Source organism: Lissotriton vulgaris, chromosome 5 (assembly GCF_964263255.1).
Source record: "Lissotriton vulgaris chromosome 5, aLisVul1.2, whole genome shotgun sequence".
Lineage (NCBI taxonomy): Eukaryota > Metazoa > Chordata > Amphibia > Caudata > Salamandridae > Lissotriton > Lissotriton vulgaris.
In genome coordinates this window covers 185525049-185544515 of record NC_141693.1, presented here as the reverse complement: position 1 = coordinate 185544515, position 19467 = coordinate 185525049, and the positions used below count along the sequence as shown (strand labels likewise).

The 19467-nt window shown below is 47.8% G+C and overlaps 1 protein-coding gene across 10 annotated transcripts in view; it reads left to right on the top strand.

Annotated features, from left to right (window-relative positions):
• EHMT1 (euchromatic histone lysine methyltransferase 1) overlaps positions 1–19467 on the top strand; it is an 834115-nt gene that overhangs the window by 704730 nt on the left and 109918 nt on the right. For all 10 annotated transcript variants that reach the window (XM_086921124.1, XM_086921127.1, XM_086921128.1 and 7 more), the window contains one exon: positions 2904–2981. In XM_086921124.1, the coding sequence (XP_086777250.1) occupies positions 2904–2981 (78 nt within the window). The remainder of the gene's footprint in view (positions 1–2903; positions 2982–19467) is intronic.

Below are 19467 nucleotides of genomic sequence, written 5' to 3'. Positions count from 1 at the left end.
TGACCGGGCTTAACAAGTCTCTGGGGTAGAAGTAGGGCAAATCTCTAGGGATAATTGAGCTGCCACCTGAAGGGGAAGACTCATTCAGAATGTAACTGGCCGCCCTTTTATCCCTAAAGCTAATTATAACGATGTCCCCTTGGATATTTTTTGGGCTGGGACCCAACCACATAAGACGTCGTACCATAAGTATTTCGCCATTTAAGTGTGGGGGTAGTGGCCGATTCTGGTTTAGCCAATAAATGGCTTTATTCTTAAGTTGAGATTGATCTTCTTTCTTTCCCGGTTCTAAAACTGGGACAGCCGTTAGAATCACTACAAAAGGGGCTGCTTCTGGGGGGAGGTTTACTCTGTGTCTTTTAGATATAAACGTCTTAGCTGGGTCATTTGCAACTACGGGCTTAGACATGGTATTACCTTTAGACGGACACCCCCTTATTTCACTATCCGGCTTATTAAGTACTTGTCTAGAAGATAAACCAGCAGGTGACACAATATTTCTGAGCTGTTTTTCCTGGGACCGTGGGGCAGAAGCCTGGGGGGCGTTACTGGGAGTAGGAGCAAGGGGTATCACCGTAGAACCCTTAGTACTCGTATGGGACCCCTTAATTGCTTTGTCTAACTCCTCCAATTGCACAGTTATCCTCTTTAACCTCTCTACCAGAGGCAAGGTGAAAGATCTAAACAATTTCTCGATAGCCTCCATAAGGTCAGGTCCCTGCTGAACTGAGGCCAGAGTAGTGATCACAGGGGAGGAGGGTAAATTTAAAGGTAACTGGGCTGACTTCTTAATACAAAGGGGGGGGCACCGTTTTTTTCTTAGCTAAGCTGGGTCCCTTTCTACGCCTTTTCTTAGGCGGAGGACCAGGACCACGGTGAATGGCCACATCTTCCTGTCTCCCATTGGTCTTGGGAGATTGCGCAGTCACTAATAGCAAATCTTCTTTCAAGAATTCCACCTCGTCATGGATGCTATTTAGCGAGGCGGAAAGGTTAATGATAGAGTTTGTGTCAGGCATAACAGTCGGGGAGGGATCCCTATCTTGGAGTAGTAGGGGAATACTGGAGTCCAACGAGAGCTATGGGGACTTGGAGCCATCGGCTCTGTCGGATACCAATGGCGAGGCAGGGAGAACGGGGCCCTGTGTGGATCTATTGTTTTTAATGAGTTCAATCGATCGGCGCCTATTGGCGCGTCGCTCAGCTAAAACTAGATCCCTATCGGCAGTAGAAGCCGATCTGATAACAAAATTATCCAGAGTGCCCCGTTTAACTCCCGCATCCTCAGTTAATATAGGGGTGGCTAAAGACATTTCCCCAAATGAATTTATCAAGCCAACAAGGGGAACACAAAAAAAAACAAATGACTTATAACCTGGGGCAAAAATAATAAACGGTGTCCTACCTAACACCCAAATAAACAATAAGATAAAAGAAACAGGGAAACGTTAGAGCACCACTCGAATGCGTTGCTGGCACGGGAACGAACATATAGAGGGGTGCCCAGGCCAGGCTCTTCTGGCCTCTGAGGGCCCGCCCTTTGCCGGGGCTTAGCCCCGGGCGCTCCCGCACGCTACCGCGCAGCGGTTTCCTCTACCATCAATGTAGAGCTAATGCGGGGGGCGTGACCGGCAGGAAGAGCGGCCACAGGTGTTAGAAGCAGGGACTCCTGGGAAGTTGAGTCCCTGCTATGCCACTCGCAGCCCTGCCGGTACCTGGATTCACCTTCCGTATAGTCCCGCAAACCCCCTCAGCCCCGCTGCTCCAGGCAAGTCGTTGATCAAATCCTGCGCTCACAGGGAGAGTCCGTAGCAGGTTTGATCCTTGGCCGGTTCGGCACTTCACAAAGCGTCCGTGGTCAGAGGCATTTCCCTGGGTAAGTAACATTATCCTTCTTAGGAATACTCTATCGAGCCCCAGATTCCTCTTCTCCCACCTTTCCTTTTTATGTAATGGTCTCTTTTCCATTTAAAAGGTCCCAAACTAAAGAACTGCACATGGGTACCTCTGAATATTGTTAGGCTCTGGTCAACGTCTAGCAGCATGCAGGAGCACTGCTGTGAAGGTTTTCCTGATCCAGTATGGTGCCCGGGAGATAAGCTGACTGTGAAGAATCTGTGGTTAGATGGAGTATCCATCAAAAAGAGTTATTGAAGGTAAGTAACTTGATCCTTTTGTAAAAAGTACTTTTGGATCCCATACATCGATCCTTCTGTTTTTCATATCCTTAGTCTAATATTTGCATATGGATCCAGACCTCTTTTGTGTATTAAACAGTCATCACTTTGTGTTTATGAATGTTAACCCATGAGGCAGTCTGTGTCGGACAAATGAGGCTGTGGGTGGGTCAGTTGCAGTGCTAGACTAGATTTATTTGCATATGATGGCAAAGTCAGTCTGATTACTGTCAGTAACAGAGAAAGAGAAATCTCTTGCCAAACACACACCCTTTCTATTGCAGGCTGCATCACTCTGGCACACAGTTTTGTAAATAATTTATTGTTAGCTTGTAACAGTGAAGATCTAGAGCAGACATTTCAGAGAAAAAATACTAACCGGGCAGTCTAGGACAAATGAGTATGTGGAATGTATTCCAGCAGTAAGAATCATTGCTTCTCTTGAACATCATGAAGTCTATATGTTGCATTTTCAGCAGGTTCCGTTGATTTGTTCCGATGCTGATCTTTCCTTTGTGCAGTAATTCCTCCAATATGACATGGAGACCTGTGTAGGATTTACTTGTGGCTCTTTCCTCGTGCAGTGTTGCGTATTTTTGACTTGCCTCTTTTTAGAGGTTTTCTAGGACTTATTTCTGCTGTCCAGACATCGTGAAACATACCTCTTTATTGGTGCCTTTTCTTTTCCTCATATAGGAGCTGAATGTTTCCTTTCTTTTCTTTCAGTACTGCGTATGTATCGATGACTGCTCCTCCACTAACTGCATGTGTGGCCAGCTTAGTATGCGCTGCTGGTATGACAAGGTGAGGATAATATTGCTCTGTAATGTAGGTGGTGCCTGTAACTGCACCCAACCCTTGTTTGATTAATGCACAATTTTGAAGTGCTGTTCATATTGCTATTTATTAAAGTAAAACGTTCCTTTTTTATTTTATTTTTTTTACAGCTGCAAATTCAAAAATACGTCCCTTTCATATACATTTAGCTCTCAAGTGATGCCTGGTCCTAGTGATTCAAAGACGAGTCCCCCTTTTTTGAGCAGTATCTCAATTTTCCATTGACTTTTATGTTTGTTGTAGCCCCTCAGAACCAGACTGTTCACCAATTGTAAGAAAGTGACTCTGTATATACTGGACCAAAGTAAGGTACAGTGTGCACAGAGTCCACAGTCCCCAGAGTTATGGCAGAGGCTAAAGTTAGATATAACCTTACTCTCTAAAGTGGTAACTTGGTCGAGCAGTAAGGCAGTATCAGAGGACAGTGCAAAGCATTTGTTGGACACACTCAGTCAGCAAATGGTCTCACACACTCAAGAACTGAACTCTAGGCCAATTGTTTTGTATATGAAAATATATATATATAGTTACTTTATTTTAGAACCACAGTAGGTATCATAAATACTTTCTCAGAATTATATGTTGCAATTTAATACTTTCAAATAGCAGTTGACTTTTAAATGCAACAGTCACAGTTGTTGCAATATGCAACACAAGTTTAAACACAAAATAACATTGAGCTTAATGGGAGTTTTTAAGTAAATGCAATAAAATGACTTTACGTATGTTTTTCTAACTCTGGGCTGGATCCTGGATTCAGCCCTGGTGCATTTCCTGTAAACAGGTGAAAGAAAACGTTTTTGTCACACAGGCGATTTTTAAGGAATATTTCTGAGTTTTGAAAATCAACAGAAGAAATTCTAGTGAAACCCAGGCAATGCATTCCTATCGGAGAAAATTGGGTTAACAGTAATTCACGGTTATAATTATTTTTTAGGTTCAGTGCTGGGCTCAAAGGTACAGCACTGGGATGTCTACTGATTGCAGGTGAGTCATTCCGTTTTTGATGTTCGGACGATTTTTAAGGAATATTTAAAAGTTGTGAAAATCGACACTTTGGCTGGTTTCACTTGGACATTCTTCAATGTTACCCTATGGAGAAAATCAAATTATCGGTCTTTGGGTAAGTTCTTGGCTGGTAGAGTTAAGGTTCTGGGGGTAGACTCCGGGGTCTCCCAGGGTCAGGTACGTACAGTTGTTACACCCTCAGCGGCGCTGGGGCAGCCGGGTGCAGAGTGAGTAGGCCCAATGTTATCCTATGGAGGATAGGGGGCCTTTGGTTGTTAGCTGCTAGCAGGCAGGTCATGTGGCTGTTGGAGCTGAGCTCCTGGTCACTTACACAGGGCAAGTGGGGAAGTAGAGTAGGGTAGAGGCTGCACTCCCAGGGGCACTCGGGCGGCTGGGTGCAGGGTGCTTTTGGGCCTTCGGTTGCCCAATGTTAATCAATGGGAAGCTGTAAGTTGAACAAAGGCTGCAGGCTCGGGACAGAGATTCTTCAGGTGCGACCACCACTTCGAGAGGTAAGTTGGGATGTTGGAGGATAGGTAGACACCCAGGAGTTGGGTACAGGGGGCCGTGGGGCAATGGGTGCAAGGGTGTCTTTTGGCGTCGGGAAATCTTACCCTCAGCTGGTCGCGGTTGGGAGGGTCCCTTGTTGTGAGGCTGCAGGCGCTGTCAGGATCGTCGAGGAGGGTCCTTGGGCACTGGATTCATGGTCACAATCGCAGGGGGGACGTCCTCGTGGTCTTTGTCCACTCAGGCACGGGCCGAGCTCGGCAGGTGCAGAGTGTGCTGGATTTGCGGTTCCTGTCTGGCACCCAGGGTTTTTGCTGTTTGAGCAGAACCACTGCTCATGGGAGTCCCAGCCTATAGATGAGCAAGGCTGCTAGGTCCTCCGGGGTTTTCGAGGTTGCTGTCCGCAGGAGGTGCCAGGATTTAGCTTGAGTAGGTTCAAGGATCAACAGGCCGGTAGGGCTGGGGACAAGTCGGTTGGTGTTGTCCTTTTGTTAGCAGCTGCACGGCAGGTCTTCTTTCTTAATTTTCTTTCTTGTTTTCATATCGAGATCTGAGGAAGGAAGGTTCAGGGTGCCTCTAAATACTACATTTTGGGGTGTTACAGGTAGGGCAAGGGCAGGGAACAATGGGTCCCTGTCCTGGGGTGAGTACACCCCCTATCCTGCTCCTCTCCTGTGGCAGGGGAGCCGGGGCCTATCTCTGATTGGGCAGGGCTCCCCATCCTCGGGATGGCGGAAGCCCGGAGTTGTGCTTCACCTCGCCTCTCCCACCTGAGGGGTGGAGTTGACAATTAGACGAGTTAATAAGAATCTCTGGATGTCCTCCAAAGGGGATCACCTACACTGTTATTGCTGCAGTATTAGTCTGAGGCTCACAGATATAGAGTGTAACATCATCCACGTACATGTATACCAATATCATATGGGAAGGAAAGGCAAGTCCTCGGTGTGAATGGTGTTACTGCAGACTGGCTGCTGAAGATTCCATCACAAAAAGAAGCGGTGACAGGCAGCATCCCTGTCTGGTTTCCCTAGGTATGGGGACTGAGGCTGAAATTTCTCTGTTGATGTACAGCTTTGCAGTTGAGGAAGTGTAGAGTAGAGTAGAGTATTTTAATCAGGCGCAAGAATCCCAAAGCAGGCAAGCAGCTGAAAGAGGTGTGGCCAGGTAGTCAAATGCCTTAGAGGCATCAAATAAAACAGCTGCGCTCAACTGGTGGTCAATGGGGTGCATGAGTGAAAACGTTGTGTAGAGGATGTCCGGTGTGGAGCAGAACGCAACAAAAACAGATTGATCGGGTAAGACAATGTAAGGTAAGAGGGGAGGCTAATCAAGAGGGAATACATTTTGCCAGAACTTTATCAATATTGATCATTTATAGAAGTCTGTACCAAACACAGCTGTGTCTGGGCTTGCCAGTCTTCAGTATGGTGTCAACTGCTTCGCATAGTGAAGGCAGTAGTGTGCCAAGTGATCGGGAGTCCTCATACATGGCTAGTAGGTGAGGTGCTAAGAGTGAGGCATATTCTAAGAGAAATCCACACTGAGACCATCCATTCCTGGCACCTTCCCCTGGGCATGCCCTGGATAGCCTGGATAATGTCATCCACTTTGAAGTGCCTATTCAAATATAAACATCTGGCTATTGCTTCCATGCCCAAGTAATGTGTCTCTCTAATTGCAGGCTTATGATACTCAGCCCGTTTCTTTTTAAGGGCATCATGTGTCTGGGGATCCCCCATCGCAAAGTATGTGAGTTCAAGCTCACTGATCTTGGCCTCCAGCTGGGTCAGCTGTGTATGCAGCATCTTCAGTTTCCCATTGTGTGGATGGGTGTGAGAAGCTGGGTTTCTGTTGCAGTAATTCCCCCACTTTTTCCCAGATGCACTTTGACTTGATGTGCCCTGGGTCCCTGCCAATCGGGTTCCAAGGGCTTGTGTTCTTCTTACCAAAACTGTACCCAAACCCAATTGGCATATCTGGCCACAGGTAAGCCCCTGGTAAATGGTACCACAGGTACCCAGGGCACTGTGACCAGGGAAGACCTCAAAGGGCTGCAGCACTTATTGTGCATCCCTTAGAGGCCCTGTGCCTTTAGACACACAGAGCAATTGCATGCTGCGTGTTTTGGTGCAAAACAAAGTGAAGAGTCGACATGGCACCCATCCCTGTGTGCCATGCTTGCAGCCCACTGCCCTGGCATAGATCAGTCAACCCTCTAGCTGGGTGCCCTATACCAGTGGTGAGGGTACAGGTGCAGGAGCCCTCTACCCCTACAGTGTCCAAGTCCATTCTTAGACGTAAGTTCAGTGCTACCATTAAAGAGTATATGATGCTGTGAGTTTGTTATTACTAACTTCACAGCACCATAATGGCTACACTGAAAACGGAGACGTTTGGTATCAAACTTCTCAGCACATTAAACCCCACACTAAATGTAAATGTACATGTATTTATATAGCGCAAATCACTGACTGAGGTCGGTATCTAAGCGCTTGCTTAGGGAACCCGTCCTGGTATTCCCCTGTGAGATAACCCCGGCAGGGTATCCACAAGGTGAAAGCCAGGCATCCCGCCGCGAGGGGCCGTTGTGGAGATTAAGCAAGCTATTGCCCAGAGTCGCAGAGTGTGAACCCGTGAGTCGAGAAGGCACCGGAGCGAGAATTATCGAGTCCTTGGATTTTTTTAGCCCAAGACCCGCCAAGGCGGGGAATTGAACCCTGGTCCAGGGCCGATCTCAGCTTCCGGGTCTGCCGCCTCTAACCCCTGAGCCACACTTCTCCACCAGTGTGATACCAGTGTGGGATTTATTGAAAAATGTACTCAGAGGGCATCTTAGAGAATCCCCCTTGAAACACGACCAGCCTCTGGTGGATTCCCTGACTGGTACACACCAGCCTGCCACCACGAGACATGTTTCTGGACCCCTGAGGTGGGAGCCTACGCTCCCTGAGCTCAGAAACAAAGCCTTTCCTGGGCGAAGATGTTCACACCTCCCCCAGGTCAGGACGAGCCATCTGTGGCAGGGGAGCTTCAAAGGCCTTGCAGCCTTTGTAATGTGATCCTCAGACTCTCATATTATCAGGAGCAGGCCCCCCGTCCTGTCAAGTCAAGTCAAAAAGCTTTATTTCGATAAAACAATTATCATAAAAGCAGCTCAGTAGATCATATAGTACAAGTAAAAACAGTAATAGATTAAAAAAGATTTTTTTGTCTGTGTGCATAACATTAAAAAGGACAGTAGTTTCAGTAATAATTGTTTGCACAAGTAAAACTAGCCAATTAATTAATTGAGTTTTTACAGATTTCTTAATCGAGAAAAGATGGCAGTTCATTCAGTTAAGACATTTTTTTAAAATAGAATTAAACAGTTAGTTTTAGCCTTTTGGCTCGAATAGCCCAAGCCCATGATAGAAATTTGGCTAGGGCGCAAGCATAGGGTACACTACTATCGGATATGAGTATCCTAATTGCCACGTCATGGCTCCTAGTCCCCAACTGGCGGCATACGTTTTTGAGCCAGACCCTCCTTGGAGTTGCGTACTCGCTGCACTCGAACATGAAATGTGCCAATGACTCCGGTTTGGCGAGACAGGCTGGGCATAACTCGGACATTTCCATGTGGGATTTCCATCTTGCGGTAAAAGAGTTAAGTGGAAGGGTTCCCGCTCTGAACCTGAAATACAAGGCCCTATCAAAGGGTTTTCCAATTGCACCAAGGTACAGTTACCGTCTAGGACAATCTTTAAACCTCAGGAAATCCTCTGTGAGCCTGCCCAGGGTGGTACTAGAATTCCTTTGTGAGCAAATCCAGTCCCAATAAAGCTTTTTGAGGACTAGCTTCGGGGGTGAAGTTCTATTCGACCATGATTCAATTTGGCCCAACTTTGTTAGTAAGCTCTTCATGTCTCTCAGCCATTTGATTTTATGCCAACTTGGCGATGACATGATTTCTGCTAGACCTCTGGCATATCCACTTAGTTCTTCCACCCGCCAGATGCGTGCCCATAGCAATAATGGACGAAATTTTGCAATATCGTCAATCTGGGAGCAGCCTAAGTCCAGCATTAAAGGAAGTGTAGGGGTGCCTTGTGGGAGGGACATAATTGCTCTACAGAATTTGTTTTCAGATCTCTGCAGAGCATCAGTGGTGGATGAACCCCAAAGTTCAGCCCCATAGAGGGCAGAGCTAACACCTTTAGCTGAATAAATCTCGAGGACTGTAGCTATAGGCCTTGTTGTACAGGATCGTTGCTCTTTCAAAAGGGCTCCTGTAATCCTTTTGTGACTCATCAACATTTTATCCAAGTGTGGGGTCCAGTCCATTTTGTGCGATAGGCGTATCCCAAGATAGTCAAAGACCTTTACCCTTTCCAAGAGCTCGGCATTCAGAGTGGGAGAGCGCACTTGTTGCTTAGGTGGATTCAGCACAAGGTACTTCGTTTAATTTGTGTTTATTACCAGACCTCGTTTGGTGCAAAAGGATTGAAAGTTGTCCAAAAGTCTCTGGAGTCCCATTGGGGATTTAGAAATTAAAAGCGTATCATCCGCGAAGAGGAGGGTCGGTATGCGTTCACCAGCCAGGGATGGTTCATCAGAAGGATGTTTCAGGAGATGCTCAACCACCCCATTGATGTAAAGAGAGAAAAGGGTGGGAGCCAGAACACATCCCTGGCGGACACCTCTCTCTCAACCGGAATACTACCCGTTTTCTCCCCTCCAGGGCCCCACCTGACTTGGGCAAAGCTATCTTGGTGCAACCTAACTAGTAGGGACAGCAAATAATGGGCAGCCCCATGTCAGCGAGTACTTTCCACAGTGATTCCCTAGGTACAAGGTCAAAGGCAGTCTTTAAATCGATAAACGCGAGATAAAGACTGCCCTTGCCTATAACCACCACCTTCCAGTACACCATCATGAGCCTGAAGGCTTGCTCAATCGTCCCAGTACCCACTCTGAAACCTGCCTGAAAGTCAGAAAGGATTTTGTTTTCTTCTACCCAATTTAAAATTCTGACTAACAGGACTTTGCCGACAACTTTTTGGCCAATGTCTAACAAGCTGATCTGCCTATAGTTGGATGGATCATCCCTCGATCCTTTCTTGTAAATAGGGACCACCTCGGCCCCTTTCCACGATGAGGGAATAGGGGCACCTTTACAAATGGCAACAAGGAGGGAAGGAATCAATTTACCCCATTTTGCACTATCAGACTTTAAGAGGTCACCAGGAATGCCATCGGGACCAGCCGCTTTTTGTGGAATAATAGTGTTTATTGCATATTTCACTTCCTTGATCGTAAAATCAAAGTCAGTATGCCAGATTTCATAATTTGGAGTGAACGAAGGTAGAACCACCCCACCCTCATCAAAATCATCATGACAAGTATAAAGTTTAGAGAAATGATCGACCCACGCCTGGCTTGGGATATTACAAGTTATCAGATCACTATCTGGTCTATTACGGGCTCTTATGGTATCCCAGAACCATTTCGAATCTTTTTTAGAGCTAGCTTCTTTGAGAGTTGACCAGTAGGCGTCTTCCCACTCCCTTTTCGCTAGCTCCAAAGATCTTTTGTGTTCTCGCCTAGCCGTCTGTATTAGTGGTTGGGACTTTCCCTTGACCGCCTCAATTAGGCGTGTTTTGGCTTTCCTACATGATGCAGAGTACCAGTCGTGTCTCCCTTTAGTTTTGCTTTGGGGCATTGTTTTCCCTGCAGTCCCTTTTACCCAAAAAACATCCCCTATTGTTTTTACGGCTGCTTCATATATAGGTGTTACCCTATCTGCTGCCATGAGTGGATCTATGGAACTGATTTCTTCTTGTGAGCCTTTAAGCACTTCTTCGATAGTGGAGAGTTTATCAACATTGCTCGAGATTTTATTCCACTTAAGGCGTCTTCCACAAGAGGAGACAGTAACCCCCTGTGGACAGTTCGGTGGTACTAACGGCACTCCGGAGGACCAGGGATTCATTATGGATAAAGAAAGTGAATTATGGTCACTCTCTATGGTCGGGATAATAGCCATATCAATGACCGAGCTCCAAAGCCCCCGGTCCAACAGAATATAGTCAATCCTCGAGGAATGACCAACTCTGTTGAATGTTGGGGCACCCATCCGGTCAGAAGATGTGCGGCCATTAGCTGCTCTTAGTCCGAACTCTAGAGTCAATGCATTAAGCTGTATTGCACTACGAGTCCAGCGCTTGATAGGAGGGATAGAGAGTGTGGGAATACCCCATCTACTGTCCTCTTCTCCTAGATCAGGTATTCCTTCCTGGGGAAGTGGCTCATATGTACAGTTAAAATCTCCTGCTATTATAATGTGATCAGGTTCTCTATGATCCCCAAGTTGGGCCTCAAGCTCGGATATTACAGGTGAAGTACACCCATTTTTGGAACCTCTAGCATAGACATCGTAGAGATCTACAGTTAATCCCCCACGATGGCCAGATAGAGAAATGCCAAGGATATCTGGGTTATCTGTCCGCTTAATGGTTATTCGACAATTGAGCGAGATGCTTACCCAAATGATAAGCCCCCCTGAGGGACGCCCCTTCCTTTGCTTGGGTATTTCAGCTGGTACAAAGATGGTAACAAACCCAACCCGATACAGTGGCTCAGTGCTCCAGGTCTCCTGGAATACACAGATCTTGTGGGCTTCAATCAGGACGTTCCACTCAGGCAAACCTAATTTCCTAGTAATCCCTGCAAGGTTCCAACTAAGAATTTTTATTTCACCATATGTTAGATTACCTCCAATGTTGGTAGTAATTTTGGGGTTAGTTAGGTCTTCACAATCCCTAGTTGGAGCATGGGATAGTGGTATAACAGCTGCCACTGTTGGAGATTCGGGACAAATAGGGTGAGGGATGGCTAAGGGAACATCCTCCATATCCCTATTAGTTTCAGGGTTTAGGGCTGAAGCTTCCATGAGGTTAAGTCAATCAACCTCATCTAACACACAAAATCTATTTGGATGGGCAAACTGTGAAACAAAGGGATCAAAGGGAGGAGGCAATCCTTGCCACGGCTGTTGCCACTGATGGTTTACAAGTTGTGTGGGCTGAAGGGGTTGCTGCCACTGCTGAGCAGGATGATGAAGGGGTTGTGGAGGTTGAAAAGGTTGTTGCCACTGAAGAGTAGTATGCTGTGGAGGTTGTGGGAAATGTAGAGGTTGCTGCCATTGATAGGTGGTATGTTGTGGAGGATGCATAAACCCTCTGCTATTTGGGAAAACAGGCCGATGAGAATTTAGTCTTGGGGGCATGGGAAGAAAGTAGGACAAGGGGAGTGGATTGATTTGGGTAGCAGGTCCGCTGTTGGGTGTGTTACATATATAACTTGCTGCCCCTATATCCCTGAAGTTAACTGTAATTACATCGCCTGCTATAGTCTTCGTATTCCTGCCCACCCAATCCCCTCTACGCACAGAGAGAATTTCACCACTCATATGGCTAGGAAGAGGTTTATGTAACTGGAGCCACTGGGCGCATTTATTTCTTAGCTCTACAAAGGTTTCTTTTACTCCCTCCTTCAGTGGCGGAACGGCCGTCAACACAACCACAAATGGAGAGACTTCCGGTGGCAGGCTAATTGTCTTAAAGCGCGCCTGCTTTGACTTAGAACCTTGAGGCTTGTTTGAGGAAGAAGGTACTGTTGAGTTGGTGGAATTCCCATTTGGGTCTTTGGCTTGTGAGTTGTCTGCTTTAGTTAGACCAGTAGATGTTTGTAATGCTGGAGCAGAGCCCACCACATTAGGGGTAGGTAAGGGTAAGGGTAAAGCAGGATTGTTCCCTGTTTGGGTCAAGTGTAGTATAGCTGGATCCTTACTAGCTAATGGAGTATTAGCCTTGATGGATGGGTCTTTTACGTGCTTAGTGCAAGGTATATTTTTGGGAGGTGCTTCTTTTGTCCCTTGCGGCTGCGTGGGCCCAACCCCACTCGTCTTATTAGCACATTTCGAATTTATTAGCGACGTTAGTCTATCAAGTTTAGAAATTAAGGGCTTGATTTGCGCTGCTATTGTGGCTTCAAGATCCGATTTTAGATCTATTACCATATTTTCGACCCAACAGGGTATGCCTGATGCAGAGTACGGGGTGGGCGATATCAGGTTGTGATTCCTAGCTTTAGCTTTGGGTTTTTCCTTAGTCTTGGTCTTAGGCGCAACCTTTGTAGAAATAGTAGCCCTTCTCCCTGAGTCAATCAATGCAGGAGCCGCTCCTGTGTCAGGTTACCTATCTGCACTCAGTTCTGGCTTGTCAGGTGGCTGGCAGGCTTCTAGATCTGGAGTGGCCTCAAGGTCAACATAAGACGGATCGGAGTCAGATTGAGTCACTGATAGATCGACAGCGTTCGGGACTGTGAACGTGCCAGCAGTAGTTAGGGGTAGGGGAAGGAAACAATTGTTCGAAGCTTGCTGGGAGGGAGAATTTGCAGTTGCAAGAGAGCCCAAAGACGAGCGCTTAGCGTTCATGAGATCCAAGGAAACTCTTTTTTCCAACAGGATGATGCTCTTGTCGATGGTTTCATTTACCCGTGAAATGAAATGGTCTATAGGTCCAGTCACTTGTGCCACGGCCATAGCTTTTTTGGTGCTACTTCTGGTTCTATTGCGCATGGTTGACATCTGCGCTGCAGGGCCAAATACAACAAAGTGGCCCTCAGAGACAGTAAATATTAGGTCTAGTAGCCGGCCACTCTATACTGGAAGAAAGGATGAGAATCACAGTGCCGCCTACCTTGCCAATAAATAGAAGGCGATGATGCAGGGGTTCAGGGCCAGGGCCGTCCTCTGCCGTCCTCGAACGGCCTCAAACGGCCCTGTCTTTGCCCAGTCTTCGCCCGGGCTGCGTCCCGCGCTGCGGGAGTAAGGTGTGATCATAGAGGGGGCGTAATGGGCAGGGGGCGGGCCAGCAGGGAGAGAGGACCGGAAGCTAGCCGTCGGTCTTGCAGGGACTTCTGGGTATTGAAGTCCCCGCACGCTCGCAGCCCCGCTGAAGCCTCACGCCCTTACCGCCTTGCCGCCGCTGCCAAGTAGTGGTCCTCTCTGGTGGTCGATGCCTCGTCACACACGGGCGAAGCGGCACCCGGGGAGCGGGTGCGGCGAGGAGTGGGCTTGGTGGGCTGGTGCGCTGCTGAATCTCGCTGGAAGAGCCAGGGATTTCCGCCAACAACGAGCAGGTGAGTGTCCCCGTCCTGTCTCCCCTCCTTCTCGGCAGGAAGACAGCCGGGAAAAATTAGCCAGCCCAGAAGGTGTGCCCACCCATGCCAACGAGGCGAGGTGAATCCCACTTTTCAGTGCTTGCCATCTTGCAGATGGCAGGCACTTCCCTATCAGGATTAGGGATCGTGCCCACTCCCCCACATGGGGTGAGCACACTAAGGGTGTAGTCACCCTAAGGTCAGTACCCCATTGGCTACTGACCCAGAAACCCCTAAAACACCCCGTAAATACAATATTTAGGGGGCAGCCCTGTACCAAGAACTCAGATTCCCACAACCTAAGAAGAAAAAGGACGAAAGAAGACGTCGAGCAGAGGAGACCTACTGGCGATCAGAGATCCTGCGCTAAAAATTGTCTTGTCCTGCAGCCAGCTACCACTAGAACCCCTGGGAGGACTTGTCTGCCTTCAAACAAAGACTGGATCTCCTGTGAACAGCAGCTCTGACCAGAAGAAACTACAAGAGATGAAGGACTGAACAGTCATGCAGAATCTACAAGAGGAAGACGCCCACCGACTTAGCCCCAGCCCTACCGGCCTGTCTCCACTTTGAACCTGCTTCTGCAAAATTCTAGTGTCCTGCAGCCAGCAATCTCGAAAACCCCGGAGGACCTGCCTGCTTTCAACCTCAGACTCTATCTCCCTTGAACACCAGATTTGTTCATCTGCCATCTCTGGTTCTGGCCGGATACCACGGATCCGCCCCACTCTGCACCCGCCGTCCATGGCCCGAGCTCGAGTGGGCAAACACCACGAGGCGATCCCCCCGGCGATCCTAATATGAGATCCAGCGACCCCTGACCTGCCACAAGCCTCCAGCCGATGCCTGCATCCTAAATCCAGAAGGTTCCCCCAATCGCGACCAGAAGTTGGTAAAAAGATCCGACCCAAAAGGCACCCCTGCACATGACTCCCCATGACCTTAGGTAGCCAAACTGTTGGTGCCTAACCAACCCCTAACTTCTCAACTTACCTCTCAAAGTTTTGGTCGCACCCAGAAGAACTTCGTCCCCAAGCCTGCAGTGTCTTTGCAAACCGGAGGTTCCCCATTGCAAACAACAGGGCGCCCAATGTCGAAACAGCACCCTGCCGCCCTAGTGCGGCTGAGGGTGCACCTTTGGTGCTACTTTGTTTCCCCATCTGCCCTGAGCTAATGTCCAGGAGCTTTGCTCTCATAATCAAGTGGCCTGCTTGTCAGCAGCCACCAACCGGATGCCCTAGTGCCGCTGAGGGTGTAACAAGAGGGCATCCTTTACCCTGAAGGACTCCTGAGTCTACCCCCAGAACCCCAATTCCCACTACCAAATACTTAACTCAAAACCAATAACACTATTTTCCTCCATAGGATAACATTGGGTGTTTTTCTTGGAAAAATTCTAAGTGTGAAGTTTGATGACCTAAAGAAATTCTTTAAAATGTTACTATTTAACCAAATCGATTTTGCTTACCTGTTTACAGGAAATGTCCCAGAGTAGTATCCAGGTATACTACTCTGAGTAAGTAAAGTAATCTAAAAAGTAACTTACCTGGTATTTTACTGAAAAGCCTATTCAAGTCTTTGCACTGTATTTACAAAGTATTGCATTTCTCTGCAACCATACTGTAAGTCAAAACAAAGTGCATCTACAATTTCAATTCAAAATGCATTACTATTGTAAAGTATTTTTTGCTATGTGCCAGGCTCGCTTGGTTCTAGAAAATAAAATAACTAAAAGAATATTTTTATTCAAAACCAATTGGTCGGAAGTTCAGTCTTTGAGTGTGTGAATTCATTTGCAGACTGTGTGTACAACAAATGGTTAACACTGTCCTCTGATACAGCCTTCCTGCTCGACCACACTACCACAAATAGAGAGTGAGGCGCTATCTAACTTTACCTCTGCCCACCTTTGGGGTACCACTAGACTCTGTGCATACTATACCTCACTTTGGTATAGTATATACAGAGCCGGCTTCCTACAATGGGTAATCCACTGTTTTTGGCCATACATCATTAGACTGGTGAGTCCTGCAAATTGCTCGGAAGGGGTATGTCCTACCTTTCCTTTCCACACCACTTTGCCTTCCACCATCTCAGAACCGACTGACAGAGGGCCATCTTTCTGTTTTGCTGCAGGAAAGGCATGCCCTTTAGCCAAAGAGGCTATTGAGAGGCTAGCTGCTCCAGAAGGAGGTCATGATTGTTTTTTCCGCTACCTTCCAGCGCCAAAGAAGGATGGAGGCCTTTGTCCTATTGTAGCCCGGCACCCTTTCAACACCTTCCTCCAGAAGGAAAAATTCAAGATGCTCCAGCTTGCCCGTGTCTTGTCTACCTGTTTGACCTGCAGTATGCCTATTTGTACATACCGTTCAGCGAGCACTTCGGTGCCACCTATAGTTCATGGTGGGACAGGAGCATTTCCAGTTTACTCTGCTCCCTTTTGGTCTCGCCAGTTCTACGCAGGTGTTCACAAAAGTGATGTCTGTGGTAGCATCACACCTTCAGGGGCTCCAGTCTTCTTTCTTGGTGACTAGCTGTTAAAGGTGGGCTCTGCAGTGAGATCCGAAGTCTAAGTGGGCTTCACATCAAGTGGACCTCTTCGACCACATACAGATTCATAGGCGACTGCAAAAGATCAGCAGTGGTGATTACTGGACCGCAGTTGTCTCAGAGGCAGATCCCTCTCCCTACACCAGCCAGAGTTGACATAGGTGACTAATGCATCATTTCTGGGTTGGGGAGGCTATCTGGGAAAGGTGTAAATCAGACCTCTGGCAGAGACCTGCCTGAATATCAACCTTCCAGAGCAGAGGGCCATCTGCTTGGCGCTTAAAGGTTTTCTTCATTCCATCAAGGAGAGGCTTGTACAGGTGCTCACTGACAACACCACTGCTATGTGGTACTGCAGCAAGCTGGGTGGGTGGGGTCAGGAGACCCTGCACCTCTGGAAATGAATGGATTACCAGGGAACCTCCTGGCAGGACCTGTTGAATGACTGGGCAGACAAGCTCAGCCATCGGCGCCTAGCAGATCACAAATGGCAGATATACCCTGAGGTGATACAAAGCCTCTTCTCCGAATTGGGAGAACCTTGGCTCAGTCTATTCGCCACTGCCTGCCGACAACGTGCAATGTTGTTCAAATCTTCTTTGGAGTTTCCAAGGCATCTCTCATTCAGAGATGCGTTCCTCCTCGAGTGGAACTCGGACTTGTGGATGCCTTTCAGCCATAACACTCCTGCCTCGAGTTCTCAAGAAAATCGGAACCAACTGAGCCCAGTCCTCCTAGAGGCTCTGGATTGAGATGCAGGATATGGTATCCAGAACTTCAGGAAATGAGCATCTATCCTCCGTTCAGGCTGCAACCATGAGAGAAATGCCTGTCGTAGCATCAAGGCCGGGTTCTGCACCCGTCCTTGTGCAATCTTCACCTTCAATCAGTCAGGAGTTTATATAGCGTAGCTACTCACCCATTATGGTCTCAAGGAGCCGAGGCACCTTCATGCTTGGAGATTAGAATGGCAACAACTGAACACCTTCACTCCCTCCTCCAAAAGTGGTTGATGTCTTGGCAGCCAGGTGTCCCTCGACAAACATTGTACACACCTGTCCTTGTTACAAACTTGTGGCTTGGTGCGGTGCTTAGCAGATAAGATCCTATCCATGCAATGTTTTGTTGTTTGTTTTGACCATAGTTCCGCAGGGCTTTGCTCTGGACACAGTTGAATGGTACCTTTTGGCTCTTCCGGCCTTTACAATTGGAGTATCAGCCCTCATTGTTTAATTCTCCAAATGTTATGTGCTTTTTGAAAGGTTTACATTATATATTTCCTTTGTTCTTCTCACTGGTAGTTCCCATAGCCACACTCCTAGTCTCATTCTGCACAACACACCATGCACTACGCTGAACAGGGAACTTTGCAAGTCAGCATAGGCAGCACGTTGGCAGTCAGACGGATCATAGAGTGCGGTAGAGAGGTATAGCTACCCCTCTCTACCATCGAGTGCACTCTGGGAAACGCAGGTCAGTGGTCTAGTTGGCCGGCACAGTTAACCTGACTCCCTTAAATGAAGGCCAATCAGTGGGCGTGCAGCGGAGACAGCGCAGTACGAGTGGGACATGAGCGCTACTGACAATAACACTGTCAATTTAATTGCGCTAACAGAATACTGTTTTTAACCTTGACAGCCGGTTTTGCAAAAAGCCTTGAATTATACTTACTACATATTTTCCCTTTTGTTCTTCTCACTGGAAGTCCCCATAACTACACTGATCCTGGCATTCTGCAAAAGCCACCATGCACTACGGTGAGCAGGGAACGTTGCAAGTCAGCATAGGTAGCACATTGGCAGGCAGGCAGGATCATAGAGTGCGGTAGAGAGGTAGAGCTACCCCTCTCTACCATAGAGTGCACTCTGGGAAACGCATATCAGCGGTCTTCTTGACCGGCCCAGTTAACCTGACACCCATAAATGAAGGCCCGAGTGTGCTGCTGACGGGCCAAAAGCAAGCCAGTCGGCGCCCAGGGGCCAGGAACCCTATACAAATTTCAGAATCTCCTATTCTGGTAAGGAATTACATAGCTTCAATGCTCCCAGGATAGCTGGTTGTGCCTGGGGCTGGGATTTCGCGGGCGAGCCAGCATCAGATAAGTCCTGTCAACATCGCAAACTAGAGAGGAAAGCACCTCCCGAGCCAGGAAAAAGCAATATCAAGGAGCTAAAGGAGCTTCCGGCATTGATGCTAGAGTTGATTAATTGCTGCTCCCTGCCCAAACATAAAACAGAAATCCGTTTACTGTTAGAGGAGACGACCCAACTACTAGCGTTGAAGAAAATCTGCAAAAAACTCGAAAGAGACTGGAGGAAAAACTAAAAACCTTGTACAAGTCAGCCATTAGAGTCTACTACAACAGTATCAAAGAATCGCAGTCCAAGTTCTTTGAGGTGAAGATCAGCCAGGCACAGATCTCCCCAAAGGAACTGTTCGTGGTAGTCAAGGCTTTAACCTCTCCAGGCCAGGATTCCCACCCAACAGGGACCTCAGAGGAGAGGTGCAACGTCTTAGCCACTTGCTTCCTCACAAAAGTCACGGACATCTACAGCTCCTTGAGGGCGGGCAGGGAAGCAACCGCAAGGTGGGAAGAGGATCAGCTGGTAACCCCCCTTAAAAATATCACCAATCTCCCTTCAGTGGAGGCAGAGGAGGTAGAATTGTTAATGGACTAGGTCTGGATCACCACTAAACCTAGCCCCCGCCGCACATCCTCAAAACAGTTACACCTGCCGTCCTTCCTTCTATAGTGAAGATCATGAACCAGTCTCTGGAGACGGGCATGGTCCCAGGGGCACGGAAGCCCGCTATAATTAACCCTTGTTTGCTTAAAAAATACAATGCAACTAGGGAATTTCCTCCCCATTTCGATGCTGCTGTTCGTTGGCAAGTTATTGGAAAAACACGTCAATAGATTACTGGCCGAGTTGTTCGAAACAAACCATTGTCTCCACTCCACCCAGATGGAATTTCGCGCACAACACAGCACTGAGTCTGCTCTGTTGGCGGAGGTGGAGGAACTCAGAACATTGTTAGGTCGGGGAAGCTCAGCAGCTTTACTTCTCTTGGACCTGAGTACTGCCTTCGACACAGTGGACCTCCACATTTTGAGAAGCACTCTTGGCCATCGGGGTATAAGGTTCCATGCTATAGTGGCTGTCCTCATTATTGGAAAGGA